General features: G+C 44.1%; 1 protein-coding gene across 2 annotated transcripts in view; it reads right to left on the bottom strand.

Moving 5' to 3' along the window:
• Positions 1-19295, bottom strand: part of PHF19 (PHD finger protein 19) — a 258042-nt gene that overhangs the window by 12890 nt on the left and 225857 nt on the right. For both annotated transcript variants that reach the window (XM_069609530.1, XM_069609531.1), the window contains exons 11-12: positions 15334-15504; positions 11664-11751 (exon numbers count right to left, since the gene is read on the bottom strand). In XM_069609530.1, coding sequence (XP_069465631.1) covers positions 11664-11751; positions 15334-15504 — 259 coding nt within the window. The remainder of the gene's footprint in view (positions 1-11663; positions 11752-15333; positions 15505-19295) is intronic.

The following is a 19295-nucleotide window of genomic DNA, read 5'->3' as shown; positions in this document are numbered from 1 at the left end:
ATGGTGAAATTTCTGCAGGGCTATTATCACATGGAACTACGGTATAATAACCATTACGTTTCTTATTAAGTGTTTTCTGTTATCAGAATCAAAGATGCTCAGTCTGGCAACTGAATCTTTTTATTGGTATCTATAAAGTGAATTACAGATGCCTGGCTTGATAGACTCGTTATAAGTAGAAATTTGTGTGAAGATGATATCTACGCTATCAGGCTTTCCCCCACGTCGCCATTAAACAGGTTCATCAACACTGTGCTTTAGAGGTAGACAGACCAGTGATCTAAAAAATAAAGGAAAACACGAGTCTCTGGCCACAGAACGAGATGCTAAGGATACAATTAAGGAAAAGCCTTTTTCATGGGCAGAAAGAGAGAAATGAAAGTCTTTAAACAGCCTGTTTCCAGGACCCCCTCCCAGTCCGTCCTTACCAGTTTTGATGGTGGCGGTGACGGCGCTGCAGCGAGTCGCTGTGCAGCAATGAGCAGCGGCACAGGAGCCATAGCGGTACACCCCACCCAGTGGAACTGGAAGCACCGGGGCAGCCGCAGCAATTACTTTCTCTTGGGACCCCGAGCGAGGGCGAGACCGGCACGGCAGTGGGATGCCAGAGTGGCCATTGATGGCTTCCAGGCACCCCCAGAGTTTTTGCCGTGTCGAGTTCCTCAAGGTGCCTGCCTCTCCTCCATTTTGTTTAATATATACACTTGTCCGCTCTTTGACTTCCTAGATGACGCTGGTATTAAATATACCAATTATGCCGACGACACTCAGGTGGTCTTTGAGCTGATGGGTGATTACGAAAGGGAATTAGCCAAAATCAAACAGATATATTACCTGATCCAGGATTGGCTGGCCACCATTTCGTTATCTCTTAACAACAATAAACCGGAACTGATGCTGGTAGGTTCAAACCAATTAATAAAAAAGTTAGAAGCCAACTACAATCCATTTAAAATTACAGATTGAATCATTCAAGTTAGCCCCTGGGTGAAAACCCTTGGAATCTATCTTGATTTGGGTCTTAACATGAAAAAGCATGTCACGCAAGCTAAAGCATCATGGGCCAATGCAACCAAATTGATCAGGCAAATTAAACCTAAATTGTCAGCTCCTAATGTATCAGCGTTGGCTGCTGCATTAATAAACACCAGAATTGACTATTGTAATAGTCTTCTCGTGGGCACCTCTAAAGGTAACTTTAAAAACTTACAGGTAGCTCAAAAGGGAGCTGTGAGGGCTGTGTCTGGACTGGCCAGAACACAGCGTATTACCCAGGCTAGGAGCTCGATGCACTGGGTGCCTGCCCACCACTGCATTTCACATAAAATCCTCTCCATCCTCTCCATCACACACAACCACCGCCTTACAGGGAAAGCGCCTGTCTATCTGACGCACCGACTGCACAAAGCTCCGACTACACGTCTTCTCCGTTCTAACGGACCTTATAAATTACTTCTACCTAGATCTAAGTTGAAAAACTTTGGTGGCACCAGTTTCGATACTTGCGCACCCGGCCTTTGGAATTCTATCCCGCCTGACTTAAGAAATATTCTATTTCTTTCCAACTTTTATAAGGCCATTAAGGCATATCTCTTTAATTCCAAGGATTAGGTAATTAGTTATGGTTGGTTTATGTTTCCTGACTTCTAATAGGTTTTCTTTACTCTTCGTTCGTAGTGTCTGTTGTTATATGTGCGCAATGAAGCCTACGGGCGTGTTGCGCGTGACAAGAAATGTATAATAATAATAATAATAATAATGACAGGTGCCGCAACGCCAGCAGAAACACCAGCTTCCCATTGTGCATAGGGGGAGGAGGAGGAGCTGGCACCCGAAACACTGCCTCGGAGTGGCAAACAAAGCCGCAATGTAAAGCGTAGCGCGGCTGCAGTGGACAGCGTCTACTGGAGCCCCCTACCTATGGAAGAACCACTGCTAATCCACCTGGGATACTCATTATCAAGCAAATGCCTACAGGAAGGCCATATGAAAGAAACCCCCAATGACCCACCAGTGTTTACCAGTGAAAGGCCTTCAAGGCAGGGAACAGCAGTTTTCCATTGGCCTCCATTTCAGTAATTCTAGGGACGCAGCCACAGAGAGTGGACAAGGGGGTGAAGCTTACAAGCCCTTATGATCCCCTCCCTATCTCCCTCCCCTAACGCACACCCCTCTAAACAAGTCAAGTGATTGGCAGGGACAGCTGAGAAATACAGGGAGGGGGTGGGCTATTTGAAGGTAAGTTTGGGAGCTGTGGGGTTTAGTTGGGTGAGGACAGGATGTGGACGAGGATGTCCGAGAGACCAGAGGAGGAGAGTGTGGAAGGAGTGTGGAGGTTACTGGAGAGAGGGGCCTGTGGAGTGTTTGTGTGTGGGAGTAAGGAGTGAGTGTCGTAGGAGTAGAGTAGGAGTAGGTAGTAGTTGATACTGGAGGAAGGAGTGGTAGAAGTGGGGGTAGTGAAGTTGTAGTGGGAACAGTGGTGTCGTAGTGGGAGGGAGAGGTAGTCATAGTAGTAAGAAGTAGTGGTAACTGTAACAGTGTGACAGTAAAGAGAGTGAAAGGAAAAGCAGTAGAGAAGCAGAGGTAGCAGCAGAGAGGTAGTTGAAGTGGCAGTACGGAGGGGTGGTAGTATAGTAGGAGTAGAGGGAAGAGTCGAGAGGTAGCAATAGCAGAAAGGTAGTAGTATGAAGGAGACAGAGTAGTAGGAAGGAGCGAGGGGAAGATAACATCTGAGTAGTGGTGAAAGGGGTAGTTGGAGGTAGTAGCAGTCGTGAGATAAGCAGTAAGAAGAGAAGCAACATCAAAGGGTGGAGTAGGAAGGGGGAGTGTAACGGTAGCAGCGTGATGGGAGGAGACCATCTTGAGTTGGAAGGCCGGTGGAGAGGAAGACAGCTGTCATCTCAGGGAGAACGCATTTAGCCGTAGGAAGAACAGATAATAGGGGTTACCTCGCAGTCGACCTAGAACCTGTTGCAGATGCCTGGGCTGGGCAGGAGGACAGTCTGGGGGTGTCGAGTTAGAGAGGGGTGGCCCTAGAGCCAAATTCCCCAAGAATCCACTTGGCCCTAAAGCCTACCCGAGAATCCCTCAGACAAACCTTTTAGATTGTCAATATAAACACCTTTGAAATGTGACCAGAAGACTCTGTAGTGGTAATTTATGGTGGACCCCCGTCACCAACATACAGACACAAACACACACACACACACACCCACACACACCCATCTTTGAATGCTTAATATTGGATGACAGAGACATACAAATAATACAGTTCTTAAATATTTATTAAGAACAAAAAGAACATCCAACTTTTATATAAATTGTATTTTATTTCTACTGACACATCAGGATTTGAACTTTAATTCTAAGAATCTCAGTCATGTCTGAATTGCTGCCATTTAAGGAGGGCGGAGTAAAGAGCTTTGATGTTATTTGGAAAAATGTGGAAAATGTGTAAGAAACCTTGATTAATGAATTCAAAGATTCTAGTTCGTTTATAAATCTCTAAAGTCATAGATGTTTTCAAGAGGAGAACAATAAACTGTGGCAAGTCCTCCAGGAAGCAAGGAGGTTCGAACCTGGAGTCCAGACATGTCTATTGTGTGGTTACCCACACACATGCACAATGGGGACTCGTGGATTGTGAGGATACTCCACAGAGTGCAGTAACCATTTGCAGTTTATTTAAACAGGAACTTAGATTTAAACCTGTTGGGACCAATGGAATCATTCCAAGTCAGAGAACCCCAGAGTTGGAAGGAATTGTCCAGACCAAACCCCAGGGGAAGAGGAGCAGAATACAAAGAACAGGAGAAACATCAGGACTTGGGGAGAAGAAGCATTTAATGAATATCCATAAGCCAGATTGGAACAGAACAAAGAGAACGCCAGTGCTTAGAAGCAGACATGGAGATGATTTCAAAGCCCTACAGAGTCCTGGTCGGGGGGCTAGGAGCACAGTAGGAGACCAGGATAGAGGGAAGCAGGCCTGCCCAGAATAATTCCCACAAAGTCACCAGCCTAAACTGAGCTCTGCAGTCCTCTTCTCAAGTACAGCCTTTTAAAGTAAGTAAACGGATATCCTCCCAGTGTAGTTAACATGTACACCCCTTTATACCTTCAAAAGACTGCAGAGTGTAATTACCTCTCTAATTTAATATTAATCAACTACATTCTCCAGGCTCCCACATGGGTGAAGGTCTAACTATCTGCAATCTCTCTATCCATCTGACCTCAAAGATTGATAGTTAGATTACAAGGTCCAATGTTCTGCCAAACTTTAGCCAAATGAAGGAGCCTCAGGAGCGTTTCTTCCACTCTAAATAAAGGGCAGATTTGCGAGTTTTGTTCACGAGGAATTAAATCTGATAGAATCTGGTTTTAATGAAGGTCTTAAATAGAGAGGCATATATATTGTTTAACTCATAGGGTCTCATTACAAGTCCGTCGGTAACTGTGCTGGTAAAACCGGAAGGTTGCCGCCGGACTTGCAATATTTACCGGCACCTGGCTTGCCGGAAACACCGGGGAATACAACCCTGGCGTTCCGGGAAGTCAGGCACCGGTAATTGTAAATTTTTGATTGATATTTTATTTTTATCGCGCTCCTACACAAGTGTTTCAGAGCGCGACCAGGCAAGGGAGGGGAACAGGGGAGAACAAAACAACGATCTTACTAGGCCCAGTGAAATTGAGAACGCGCAAGTGCATGGGAGAGGGGGAGGGGAAAAGTGCATGGAAGGGGGAGAAGTTGAAAGTGCAAAGCAAAGGAGAAACAGATAAATAATAACAAATAAATAAATAATAAAGGCAACCAACAGGACTCAATGGGAATGGGGACTACGGAAGCACCAGCACCGTTAATAATGCTGCTGGTGCTTCTCTGAAACTATACGGGCAGGTGCTGTTCCGGCCCCGCCAGGTCTGACCCTGGTGGGCGGGACGGCACCCGTCCGCATGACTTGTTGTGTGCCGTTCCGGTAACACCGGTGCTGGTAGGCTTACTGGCACCGTTGTTACTGGACCAGCACACTTATAATGAGGCTCGCAGAAGAACTATTCTAACCCTTGTGCTATCAGTATCTCGTACACTTGTTTGCGCTGGTGTTGTATTTGTCTAAAAGTAGGGGTAAAGGACCTCAGAAAGGGTCAACACATGTTATGTCCTAAAGAGAGTCCCTTTCATGTTTTCAAATAATAGGGTTCTCACTAAGTCAATATTGCAGCTAAAACAGTCTCTATGAGGTGCACATCTGTATTTGAAACAATGGAAAGCTTGCCATGCTATGAATATTTTAGGTTGAGGTTGTATGAAGATGTAAAAGAATCTACTTAAAATACTGATTCCAGGTGATGTCTAAATACATAACTGACACTCATCTACGCCGTGATACCTCCGGGTTTGGGCGTGTAACAAATGTAATAAATAAATATTTAAATCTATAAAGCAGGTCTGCGGGTTTCTGCCTATAAATCAATGCATGCGCTCATCAGTAAAATAAGTCTTGAATTGACTGAACAACATCACATCTACACCATCCTTTACTGGGGCTAGGCATGGCGGATCTGCTGGCCTTCATTTAATGGGGAACTGAGATTAAAGCAGTCCTTTCCAACATTCCCCCAAATTCCTTTTTTCGGCCATGATCTAAAAGCATACAGACGGGTAAGGTGCTGCTTCAAGCATGAGAGACAGTGCAGTAAAATGAGCATCCTGGCCTGTCTGGCCCGAAGGTGTTGGTCTTCCTGTGGCGACAGCATGAAACCATTAAGAATGCTGCCCAAAAATCAACAGTGACAGCACGAGTGAAACTGAGGTCTGCACGAATAACTTGCCATATTGTGAATTGCCAGCATTTGTGAAGTTATTAAAATTACAGCCTTCATAGTTCATGTTAAGAATGAATTTTCCATGATTATAAACAGTATTAAAGGAAACAATATTAAAAAAAGAGGTTAAGGATAATGCAGCGAGCAAGATAATTGTGGAGGAATGGGATTATGGTTGGAATAGATGTATTTTGTAGTTTGCAGCAGTATCCAGTGATTATATAAATAAAAAACGAAAGCATACCCATTGGTGGTGGGGTAAGGGGTTCAATCTGGTGGGGTTTTTAAACATGGGGAAACGTAGGGTTTGGGGTTGACCCCCTCCCCCCCATTGCATCCTCCAAAGAACATTCAGTCCTTTTTTCGTTGTTTTGGATTCGGTACAAAATTCTTTCTTTATTTCTTCGTTAAAATCACATGTAACTGTTTGCAGGTATAGCTCTTGCTGTATGGTGAGTTTCATGTATAACCACCATGCTCGCCCCTTGAAACACTTGTGTACAGGCGCGTTATAAATGCCATATCATATCATCTCAAAAGAATGTGGAAGGGACAAGGGCGGGAGAATGGTTCTAATGGGCAAATTTCTGTCATATAAATCATTATGATCTGATCTTTGTATACATGGAATGTATTCTTTGGGAACACCTGAACAATGCATGGTTATTGTCAGGAAACAGTACTTCACTAACACTTGCCCTCAGCATTTCTGAAAGAAGAGTTCTTGAAGCTAGAGGGACTGGATGATTTATCTTGAGTGAATACAATTACTAACCACCCTCTCTACAGAATGTTTGGAGAAGAGTTTAATTTAGATACGTAGCATTTAGAGATTGACTTCTTGTATGCTCATGTTTTTGTATCTTGTAACTTGTAAATTGTGGTTCCCTTTTTTGTTATTCGTTTCTCCCTTATCTCCTTTTTTGCTCCCATTCGTAAATTGATTTAATTTTTGTTTTATAATTTCTTTTACTAGCCAGAGTGCGATATTGACTCTGCCTTTCTTATTAATTGATAACTATTGAGGAGACTTTTTATGATTAATTCTTATTTTATGTTCTATGTTCTAATTGCTAGAGGTTTTGACTGTTTTAAAACATAAAAAAACAATGCATGGATTATTTTGTGATGTTGGGTTAAATTGGGGTCATCTGTCATCCAATGAGAGGAATCAGGGTAAAGGTTATATGCCAGCTATTCTACCCAAAACAACCTTTTACTATTTGGTTTTCTCCCACTATCTTTTCAGTTGTACATTCCAGCCTTAATGAATTAGGGTTATTTGTGGTCAAAGGTACACTCTTTTATGTGTCTTCTTTTAAAAAGACTAAGGTCTCTTTTGATAATGTCCGAAGGGTTTTCATCGACTCATATTCACTTGGCTTGAGCACATATTCGACCACATGTAGAGGACACCACAACTTGATTAATGGCGGGTCATGTTAGGTTAAGAATACCTATCATTGTGCATTTGTTGCAAGGTGACATTTGCCCCAGGATGTAGGTGCACTGAATTGCAGTGCTGTTTGATTAGAGGGTACGCAAACAAACCGTAGGTTTGCGTGGATCTTGTAAAAAAACTCATGTTATGCCATATCCAAGGACGTCATTTCACCAAAATGCCAGGGCTAGTGGAAGTGACAGCACACGACACTTGACCTCTGATGACATCACAGGAAGTGATGTAATTTGACCCCACCCCAAAGTGATATCACGGGAAGCGATGGAACATGGCCTTTCACTGCTTGACAAAACAGGAAGTGGCATTACATAGCATTGTTCCTAAATCCACTAAGAAAAATATGGTTACGATATCACTATAAGGTGATATACATTTCATACAAGAATGGATCTCCATAAGTATTGTTAAGATCAGTGTCTATAGGCCCATATTACCAAATTACTGTGAAAGCAAGCAGACGTCCAAGGCCAAATGATAATGATGAGTCATTACATAGCACTCACTTACGCTTAAGCGCCTTCTATATAGAACAAATATACATGCAATATCACCCAACTTGTGTTGGTACCCACATATCGACCTCAGAAGGATGAAAGGCTGAGCTTAGAGGGTTAAGAACAGACTAAATCAGTGACTCACCCCCTGAAGTGTGCCTGAAATGAGTCTAGCAATTATTGTATAGAATTCCAGAAAGGCAAATTCTTTGGTATCCCTATTCTTTCTTATTTAGGGTCACTGCTGAAAGTGTTAGACTTGTGGAACCCCTGTTCTTTTTTTTTTAAAGGCCTGAACAAGAAAGCCAGCCATTCCTGAAGAAAAGAGCCACATGGCGCAGGCCACAGCCCAGGAGCTTGCCTTATTTTTTTTTTACAACAGTTTTTTTAGGTGTAGCAAGGGAGACCACAGGGGTAGCAAGGGAGACCTCAGGGAATCGCAGTTACACCCCCTGGCGGCTCCAAAATGACGTTCATTGGCCATATCACATAATTTGCCCCCCCTGCATCTGAGGCACACAGCTCTGGTGCACACAACCACAGAAGCTGCATCCAGTGTGGGGTGCATCTGCACTTTTCCCGTGTTTGACCTTCATTCAATGCAATTATGTTGTGCACTGCACGGGCACATCCACTGCTGCCGCATTTCTATCAAGGTTTACCTGTGTGCCCCCCAATCCTCTAGGGAAGGATTGGCTGTCCCAAAGTAGGTGTACACAGGCCTTGACTGTACACATCCTCATGTCCCTCGCAAAGACCAGATGGAAGAGTATTCCCGGTCTTGCATTGGAAGCCGCCAGTGGTTATTATCACCTAACTGCAGCCACCTCATGTGGACTGGGGAGGGTCGATTAGATCCTCTGTGAGCCCCCAAACTTTGCACCTCAGGTTGGGTAAATTCATTGTCTCACTTTGTGGTGCATTTGGCTCTATGCAGCTAGAATACTGCAGGTTGGCTACTTATCCGATACCCCTAATGTGTTATCTCCCTGCCAGAATAAGATCCTGCCATTATATCAATGTATCTGTGCCATGTGTCAGTTACATGGCGAGTGACCACATTTTCATTTTGTTTTGCAAATCTGATGTACTGCAATAAAAAAACAGACCTTCCATGACTGATAATATAACTAATAGTGCCCTGGTTTACTGCTGATTGTAATCCTGTTTTATTGGACCTTAGGTTAGATGGCTACTGGATTCTCACATTCATCCACATTCGCCAGGTGGACTGTGTTTTCGCAGCTACATTACAACTTTCCCTCTGGCAATACTCGCTCTTGAACTCATTTATGAGTTGATGATTTTGAAACTTATAACACGCATATCCCATAGGGATCCTGGCCAAATGTGCATCTGGGCGCAGGTGAAAAGTCAACACAAATCATAGGCCACGTTGAAATAAATTAAATGCTCTACACTTGCGACATCTGAATGACACAAGGCCTAGTAAGATCATTATTTATCCCCCTTCTGTTTCCCCCTCCTTGTCTTGTCGCGCCTAGAAACACTTGTGTACCGGCCCATTATAAATAACTTATCATATCATAAATACCTTAGAAGGACGGGAATCACAGGAAAAGATATGTTTTTATCTAAAAATAGACAAAGATTCAATTTACCGTAGATCCAGTGGAAGGGAATTCCAAGACCAAGGGCCCAAGAAAGAAAAGCATCTGTCTCCCCAGGTTGTGGTCCTAGAGAAGGGGACCATCAAAAGGCCTTGTCCCATGGATCAAAGGCATCGATTGGGGCAGTAAATTACGATCTTTGATGCCAGATAAGCCTGTGCCAGGCCATGAATACATTTAAAAACAAGACATAAGATTTTAAAAAGAATCCTCTGCTGCACAGGAAGCCAGTGAATGCTTTTTCAACACTGCGCATGGGCTGATTTCCTGGGCAGCGCAAAGATCAGCTTCAGCGCAGAGTTCTGAGCGACCTGCAATCTCTATAGCTGGAATCTTGGGATGCCCATAAGAAGGGCATTGCAATAGTCCAGCCTTGAATTTGTAAGTATGCCTCAATTCCTAAAAATGTCTGTAGCCCATTTAGTTGCTGTTTGTGTGGAGGTATTTCTTAATTATTCAATTGTTAAGATCAGCTTCAAATTCAGTAGTGCGTCGGTGAGGATTGCAGTCAAGGGTGCTACTGTTTAAATGTTTGGTACACTTTCTTCATTAAAGTTAATCCAGCCATCCAGGATGGTTTCCCCAAAGAGGTTAAGAGTAATGTTCGCCATATTCAGAACTTCTGCATCACGTTCATTACGTGCTGGCTTTGTTTTTGTTTGGTCACGCCGAGAGGTGTTTTTGGGGGCGGACAGCATTGGTATGTTGTGGGAGAAACACCAGCTTTTTCACATCAATAATGGCGGCCTGCGGGAGTGTTGCAGTTTGTGTTCAGTCCCGCATCAGATAAGCGGGAAATGCAGACACAGGGGAGGGTGTGCAAGATTTCTCTGATCGTTTCTCTCACAGCAGGCACAGCGTCACTCTGCAGCTGGGACACTCGCTGTCCTGTAGAAGATGGCTGCATCACGGTTCTATGTGATATTGCTGAATATTAAGTGTCGCTCACAAAAAAAAACAGTCTTTTTCCAGCCAATTTGGTGCGGCCCTCAATATAACAAATACATAACTATTTCCGCTGGGGGGTTTCACTTCCCCAAAACTCTCTCTTCACCCAATCCCCTGCTCCCTCGATTTATAACTGGGGGTTTCCCCCGAAACCCCTTTGCTCCCCTGCCCATACTCCATCTAATAAATAACTCTAAAGCCCCCTCCCATCACAGACACAAAAACACACACACAAATACGCACACGCACTAACACACACACATGTACTCACACACCCACCCTCTCCCTTCCATGACACAAACACTCCTCCTAAATCCCCACTAAAACCCCCTTACATATAACTTATCCCCTCACCCCACCATGCTAAAAACATTCTCCCTCAACATACACACAGACACGCAAACAAACAAATGCATGTACTCAATTTGGCCGTGTCTTCTGGACTGGCCATGCCTGTCAGCCCCTGTGTGCACTCATCTGCAGCAGTAGCCGGACAGATCGATTTACAAAGACTGCTCTTTATTTCGGTAAAATATATCAGAAATGTTCACCTGATACCCTGCATCATGCTGTGAGCTTTTGTTCTCCTTCATCATGGAGGGCTTGGGAGGAAATACTGCACGTGGCAATTCACCCAGAGATAATTCCTCTAGTTTGCCAGATTAAATACACCCAGCCAAGTGGCAGAAGCATTTCCTCCAATTTAGCTTCAAACTCAGAATATGGTGGTGTGATAAAATTGATGGCAAATCCGTTATCACTATTTCCTTACAGTTACCGCCATAGTAGGGATTAGGCCCACTGGAAATAACAGTGCCAGTAGCAACGTACCGACACCCTTTGCGAACCACCAGACTACGAGAAAGACTGGCCTGCCAGGAGCACCGGTCCTTGCAGGGACGGTTTTCACGGAAGCACCGGCACGGTTAACAACGGTGCCCATGATTCTGTGTCCCCATTCCCAATGGGAATTATGGGGACACATGGGAATGGGGACTTGCAGTTACCGCCTCTTGACATCTCGGGCCGCTGGATTTGTAATGTCCCAGTGGCACAAGGATATCAGACGGCAGAAACGGTGTTACGAGGTCAGCAGCAACCTGCCGGTAGCACCAGCAGGTTATCGCCGACCTCGAGCCCTTATTAAACTTGAGTTGGAGAATAGAATCATCACTCGGGGGCCTGCAGGCCTGTATCTTCAGCCAGTTCTTAATTTAAACAGTGCCCATACGTTTATATATTGCCCCACCACCATTTATTTTCCCACTCCAAAGGAAGAGGTAAGAATGAGTTACTTACACTTGGAATGGCGTCCTCCAGTAAAAATTTAGATTTTTTCCTGCGAACTGCTCGTCGTTTCTGCTGCTGGAATTCGTGAGGCAGTAAACTGTGAACAAAAATAAAAGGATTAGATGTAATAGAAAACTACAAGTCCCAAAATGCAAAGTGCTCTTAGCAAAACGACGGGACTGGCTGAGGACGGCATACAGGCATAGCCATGTTCTCCAGACCCTCCCCCCTTTGAATTCTGGGACTTGTAGTTTTTTCTTTCACATTTTAAATTTAGCAAAACTACACGTCCCAGAATTCCCAGAAAAATACAGGACTCTGGGCCTTCTTGCGCATGGCAGGGCGAAACTTGAGCGCTATACCCATGACAAGGGGCCGGTTTGCAGCTATGCACGACAAACAAACACAGTAATCGGAGTGATTAAGGCTGTCAAAACACACTCTAGGATACAAACATGTGATCACTGGCAATGTTAGGGAAACCAATCGATAGAGGCAATATTATTTTTCTGGATAAATTCCACAATCTCTGCAGAAATATGTTTACATTGCTTGGGCGCAGGGGAATGTACACTTTGCAGGGGAATCCTGAAAATGTGCGGACATTTCAGTAAGAATGCACAGTATTTTGTATCAATGTATTGCTAAAAGAAACGAAAGAAGCTACGTCAAACTGCACACATTTTATTTATTTTCATCATTCCTAAGTGCTCAGAAATCAGTGAATGCTGTGTTGGTAGCTAGGGCTAGGTCTGCCACCACTGCCCAGCCTCCCTGGCTCCAGTCATGCCAGCTTCTTGGATGATTACGCAGGATTTCTCTCTGCCTGCAAGCAAGCGCCTGGAACGGGAATTGATATAGAAAGGCGCTGCAAGGCAAATCTGTGCAAAATGTCCAGAATATTCCAAATCCCAGGGTGATTTCTAAAGTAATTACGAATCTACCTTTGGCGCATTAAAAGCCGTGCTGCAGATTTTGACTCTCTCTACCGGAAGGAAGTGGCTTCCCCCGGAAGTGGCTCATATCTACCAATGAAAGCCCACAGAATGTGCTACTGATGACATCATATCTACCAATGAAAGCCCACAGAATGTGCTACTGATGACAATAGAGGGTTGTGAGATGAACAGGAGCTCAAAAAAGCACCAAAGTGACTGCACGGGTGCCAGTGGGACAGATATATTGAAATCCAAAAATTGGGGATGACAATGGACTCATTCCAAGTTTGGTGGTGCAGGAAAAAAGTGAATCTGCTGATTTTTGGAGGAAACATCGTCAGTTTTACTGTGCGTTAATTCCAGCGGCAGTAAATCCGGCAAAAATCCCCATGGAGTCCTACAGGCCCCTAAAATGGGGAATTGCTGCCACTTGTAATCCTGTGGTAATCTGACCTTGCCAAGTGGTGGTTACGGTAATCATGTTTGGCAGTAAATCGGCAGATTTACCGTTGTATTACCACCAAACTCGTAATGAGGATCATGTTTGCAATTGTGCATTATGCGGTAATGGGTGCATACCCTGAGACCGATCCATCACTATTGCTTCCCACTTGTGAGACACGAGGAACCATATCCTAATCTGTCCGACCTTAGCCCAAGAGCACTAGTCCATCCAAACTGCGTGGCCACGCCCTTGCTGCACAGAACACCCAGCGAGAAGCAGACGCACGACTGCTAATAAGGGGCAGTGTTCAGATACGGCTCTCTGTTCTCACCGTCCCTAGGGGGGCTGACGGAACACCTCCCCACCGATGGTAAAAAGGGAAGGGTTTGTTGATGTTCAGTGTAGTGAGACCCTAAACTAACCCTTTTAGATGTTATTGTGATCCAAAGAAGTAATTGATCATCCAGAATAAAGTATTCATGCCTCTTCTTTCAAATGCTAAACCACCTCTAGAATCCTATGCCCACAATTTGGAAGTTACTTGATCAATAATGCTGGAAAAAAACAAATGTGTGCACGTGGACAGCAATTTCCTATTGTTAACTCTATTAAGATTCAATTCCTTCGCTGGAGTCTTTTTTCCTTGTCCAGTTTTTCTTTACGCGGATGTATACATGGTTTGATCACATTGGTGTCTCGACTATGCGCCTCATTCAGAGTTGGGTGATATTTACTTTCAAAATGCAATGAAACTTGATTACCATTATTCTAAGTCATGCAGATCCTTCCGTTATTCCCCATTTTGGACTACGTGTGGATCAGTATTTACTGTATGCTGTAATCCTTCGCACAAAACCAGGTGGAATTTTTCAGTGTCACTTTGAATCTCTAACTTTGCCAGTGTGGTAAAAGGGGCAGTACTCCTGTAATGGATACTTTTTTAACGCATTGCCAAACACTAAATGAGGCCATCTGTCTGCGGTTATGAAATGCATCACGGCACTGGGATTTCCCGGCCTAGTTGTATTTGAACCTTTTCTGGTCACCAGCCCTTCAAGCCTTGATAAAGTGCTGATGAGTATGAAACATGTCCGTAATGGGTTTTCTGGATATGGCGTACGGCTGTGTACGTCTTGCGCCGGTTCAGCACGAGGGACTGAGATCTAAACGATATACATCCCCTCTCATTCAAGCTTCACATGCCTTGATTTCTATTACGGAAGGACGCGGCAAATTACTGCGTTTTTCTTTCTCTTTGGATCAGGACTACATCATCATCTGTCTAGAACTAAGATGGCCACTGCTTAAAGATGGGCAATAATGAGTGCAGGTGCACACAATAGCAGTGAGCGACTGAAAAGTATCCTGGTAGAACCTTTAAATGCTGGTTCCACATGATTGCCACATCACCCAGAGCCCGCCCTTTCTGACATGGGATGCCTACCCCTAATGCACACCTAAACAGTCTCCTCTCCATGTCTGCTAACATAGCCAGACACCCCCTAATTTGTATTTGTATTTGTATTATTGATTTTATCTAGCGCTTTAATCAAAAGCGCTTCTAATCTGGTGACAATCTCGCCACCCTGGCACATCATCGGTGAGCAAAGTGCCTAAAACGCCCTAAAAGCCAGCTGAAGTCATCCCAACCGGAAGCTGTTGCTGGACCCTCTTATCTACAAGCCTCTCCCAGCTGCAAGCCTTGAATGTTCCCCAGGGGGCTTTGGAGTGGATCAGTGTCCATGCCCACATGTTTATCCCGATGGGCGACTCTGTTCCAGTCGGGTGGATGGTGATCGTCTTTGGCATCCACCCAGTCCCCCAAACATATGCCCGTAAACCCTACAAATACTTTACATAAACAAATACATCAGTGAATGGGCGAAAGCAAAAACATATTTCTCTATAGGATATTTGAAAGACTTACAAATTCAACCCTAGATGCCATCAGTCTTGAACTGTGAGAATTTGACGGAACACACCTGCAAGACTCAGTTTTGGATCTAATTGACCTAAAACATTTGATCTAATCACATTTTCACATTTAATCGAATTTATTTGACCTTTCATCCCGTCAAAAATGCGGAGGGAGACCCCCCGCAACCACACCCACTTCCCCTTAACCTAATCTATACCTTAACCCACCCCCATATATATTTAATTAAATTTGACTGGACAAAAGGTCAAAAAAATTCAATCAAATGTTTTTAGGTCAATTAAGCTAATACCCAACACCCGCTCTACTCCACCAATAGGGATCTGGCATCAATCATGTCTTCCTCTTGCACTGCTTTACCTGTTTTTATGAGAGCACCTGTTTCCCCCTTTCTTCTTGAGCTCGGTGGAGCCACTCTCCATGGGGCCAACCATTTTGTCCGGGAGGAGCTTGCTCGGGGGGTTCGGCGGCACCCGGATTCTAAGGCGGAAGATGCATTTCTTCTTCTTGATTTCCTTTCCACAAAGAAATCTAAAGATAACAGATCCCCAAAGAGAAAAGCAATCTTGAAATGGAACTCTTTTATGGATGAACACTTTTTATTAGACATGCAATTTCTGCCATTTATCAAATCAACAAGTCTAGCTAGTGCAGTATTTGGGATATGCATGGCACGGGTAGTACAGCTTAGTGGCAACGGAAGCAAGACGATGCAGAGCAACACAGGTTCGAATCCCTGGTCTGCACTTAGAAACCTCTTTGGTATTAAGTGCATTATAAAAAAAACGATTATAATTATACTTAATATTTATGAGAACAATTACCATATAACACAAATGCGGCCAATGCATCAGCCCTGGTGCTCATGAAAATCCTTTCATTGGGCCTCATTACGACCCTGGAGGATGGAGCACCATGGTCCATGCCGGTAACCTTCCGACTCAGCCATGGCGGAATGGGGAATTACCACCCCATTCCGAGGGTGGCGGAGTGGTAATTCCCCCTTCCGCCATGGCCCTTCCCCATTCCCATCTTTGCCCCATAGGGCATAATGGGAATGGGGAAGGAGCTAAGTACGGTGCTGCAAATTGCGGCATCGTACTTAGCACCAAGGTCCCTTTGCGGCATGGTTTTTAACGCCTGCAAAAAGCAGGCGTTAAAATCACCATCCCGCAAAGGGACCTTGTAATCAGGCGTTAAGGGTCGACGCCGTTTGCGGCGCCGTAAAACCCTTAACACCTGACTCGTAATGAGGCCCATTGTACCCAATTGTACCCGTGATGCAGAAATGCATCCATCCCACGAAGGTAGCGCCAGATGCAAACTTCTAACCACCCCACTGCACTGTCAGTTTGCACAGTCCAGGTAAACTCCCAGTCTTGCCATTACATAACATATCACATTATGACAAGATCTAACATGACAAGGCTATCATGACATAGCATCACTTCATAACGCTAGGATGGGCGAAACACATCAGGTCTGACCTACACCCACTTCTCCTCCTGAAAGGCTAGCCTTTTTTTTTAAAGATTTAATAATATATTTTTGTAATCCAGCGTGCCACCAGTATTTTCTCCCTATGGCGTAGTCAGGATGTGCCATGGCACGATAGGTGTCCTCATGATATAACATTATCAGGAGACCTATCATTGTGATATGTCATATTGTCAGGATATGCCATGGCATGATAGGTCTCCTTATGATTGATATAACATAGTAGGGGAAGACCTATCATTTTGATATGTCATTTTATGATATGACATGTTGTCAGGATATGCCATGGCATGAAAAATGATCTTATGATATAAAATATCATGGCATGACCCGTCCTGCCATGACATATCATGATCTGACACAAGTATCTTTACATGATACTTCGGGACATTATATCTTATACGAAATCATGACATGACAACATAACATATTGTGGTGTGGTTTAACAATCTCATTGAGCTTCCAGTTTGACAACACAGTATACTTAATTCTAGGAAACCAAAGTTTACTTTAAGACAATACCAATATATTTCCAGTTTATACAATTGCAATACAGGCCTATCTTGCACAGATTCACTAAAGTATCATACCAACAAATTAATTAGCGCTTAGTTTGATATTCCCCGTTTTCACACTCCCAGTATTCTTAGTTTTCTCAGCCAAGTGTATTCCCAGTTTCACAAACCTAGCATACTTCCAGTTTCACAAGTCCAATATACTTCCAGTTTGACAAACCCACAAGCCAAGTATACTTCCAGTTTGACAAACGTAGTATACTTCCAGTTTGACAAGCCCAGTATATTTCCGGTGAAAGAGCCCCAGTATGTTGCCAGTTTGCAAAATTCCATTGTATTCCCATCTTTACAATCCAAGTAGGCAAATCAGTTACCAACACACACATTGTGGCTACACATGCACACTCCCACTCTGCACAGTAAAATGCATGCACACTCCCACTCTGTATAGTAAAATACATGCACACACCCACTCTGCACAGTAAAATACAGGCACACTCCTCTTTTGTAAATGTAGGTAAAATCCTCATTTCACTCCTCGTTTGACCATCCCAATATATTCCAAGTGTGTCTAATCCCAGTATATTTTCATCTTGCACAATACCACCAGAATGGTGACAATTTGACAATCCAAGTCAACTCCCAAATCTATCCAGCCTGTATATTCCCCTGTTGCCCAATTTGGTTGTATGTGCCGGCTTCTGCATCCACCCAGTCCCCCATATACTCGATATACTGCCGATATACTCCCAAATTGCCACTGCTAGTATACCCCCAGTTTGTATACTACTGGTATATTCCCACATTAACATCCCAGTAGATTCTCGGTTTGACATACCTGGTAATCTCCCAGTTTGACACCAGTAAACTCCCAGTGTAGTCCCTATTTGACAAACCCGCTATACAGCCAGTTTATATTAACAATCCCAGGTTCAATAACTTAGTAGGCTTACGGTTTGACAAGCTGGCTGCATTCCCACTTCCCACCATTCCAGGACACTTTTAGATTGGCAAGACCAGTTCATTGCCAGTTTGGCACTGCCAGTATACTGCCCCGTCTGTACAGTCCCAGTATATTCCCAGCTTGGCAACCCCAGCATAGCACATGCAAAAATCCCAATCAGCCCCCAGATAACATGGAGTGCAAGCAGCCACTTGCAAAACCCTATTCGTGCAGCTCAAAAGACACAACACATACCCCAGTGCTCAGGGGCAACGCACTCATCTTGGAAGCAAGACGACACGGAGCAACACAAGTTCGATCCCCGGGTCCGCGCTTTGAAACCTCTGGGTATTAAGCGCGTTATAAATAACCAATTATAGTGGTATGAAGCGTAGAGCCCATCGTTATGGCTTTCCATCACTCAGCAGAAAACCCATGACCACATAAGGTGATAACAGCTTTCCTCTAGGCGCCTAAAAATGTAATGCTATCCATTCAAGCGCTACAGCAATTAAGATAATAAAAAAGCAATACATTTACACTTGGGACAAGAACAAAATGCTCTTTGATGTAAAGACATAGCTTCGAAATGTTCTCAGTTAGAAGATCTTGAACTTGTGTATCAATTTTAAGTAATTTTCTGCGCCTAATTGGATAAATCCTGACCAGAAAATGGGGTTTCGCTCGCTGCTCTTTCCGGCCATGCCCAGAAGTCAGATCGAGCCCTTTGTTTAAATAAAGCTGAAATGTTCCCCTGTCCATCTGCTCAGTCCCATCCTACCTTTCCTTTCTTGATCTCCCGCTTATACAAATCAAGCAAAGGAAGCAGTGCCTTCTCACTGCTGGGTGCTACCCTCTGGAGCTTTGTTAGGGTTGGTTTGTCTGTGTGGTTCTGAGGCTTTGATGCCAAATCCATGAATTGTTAGTTGCCTCAAAATGTTTCAAACAGCAACACAACCTAACAATATTTATTTATTTGCCGTTATAGAGCACACAGACAGCCCAGAGGCATTGTGGTGCTGAATATAACCTGTACTGCAGAAAGGCATCTGTAAGGCCTGGGGTATTGATGAACAGTCTTTCATAGCATCTATGCCAGCTCAGATGTACTTCTTACAAATACACCCGCCTCACCCTTAAAGATTTTGGGCATCCTCCTTTGGACCGCTCCTCCTGCGGGCTCCACCTTGCATCTCTATTCAGGTGTGCCACCACCCAAGGGGCAGAATTGTGCCACTGATAGGTGATGCCCCACTGATGCTCTTCAATGTTCCCTTCTTAATGCTTACTGTGCAAGAGGCAGGTCAGCTGAGCAGTGCTTTGTGGGGGGTCCCCTTGAGGATCCCACAGGAGGGGGTGGTAAATCT

Source organism: Ambystoma mexicanum, chromosome 8, assembly GCF_040938575.1.
Source record: "Ambystoma mexicanum isolate Mex_15411 chromosome 8, UKY_AmexF1_1, whole genome shotgun sequence".
In the NCBI taxonomy this organism is placed as follows: Eukaryota; Metazoa; Chordata; class Amphibia; order Caudata; family Ambystomatidae; genus Ambystoma; species Ambystoma mexicanum.
This window is presented reverse-complemented; position numbering and strand designations above follow the sequence as displayed.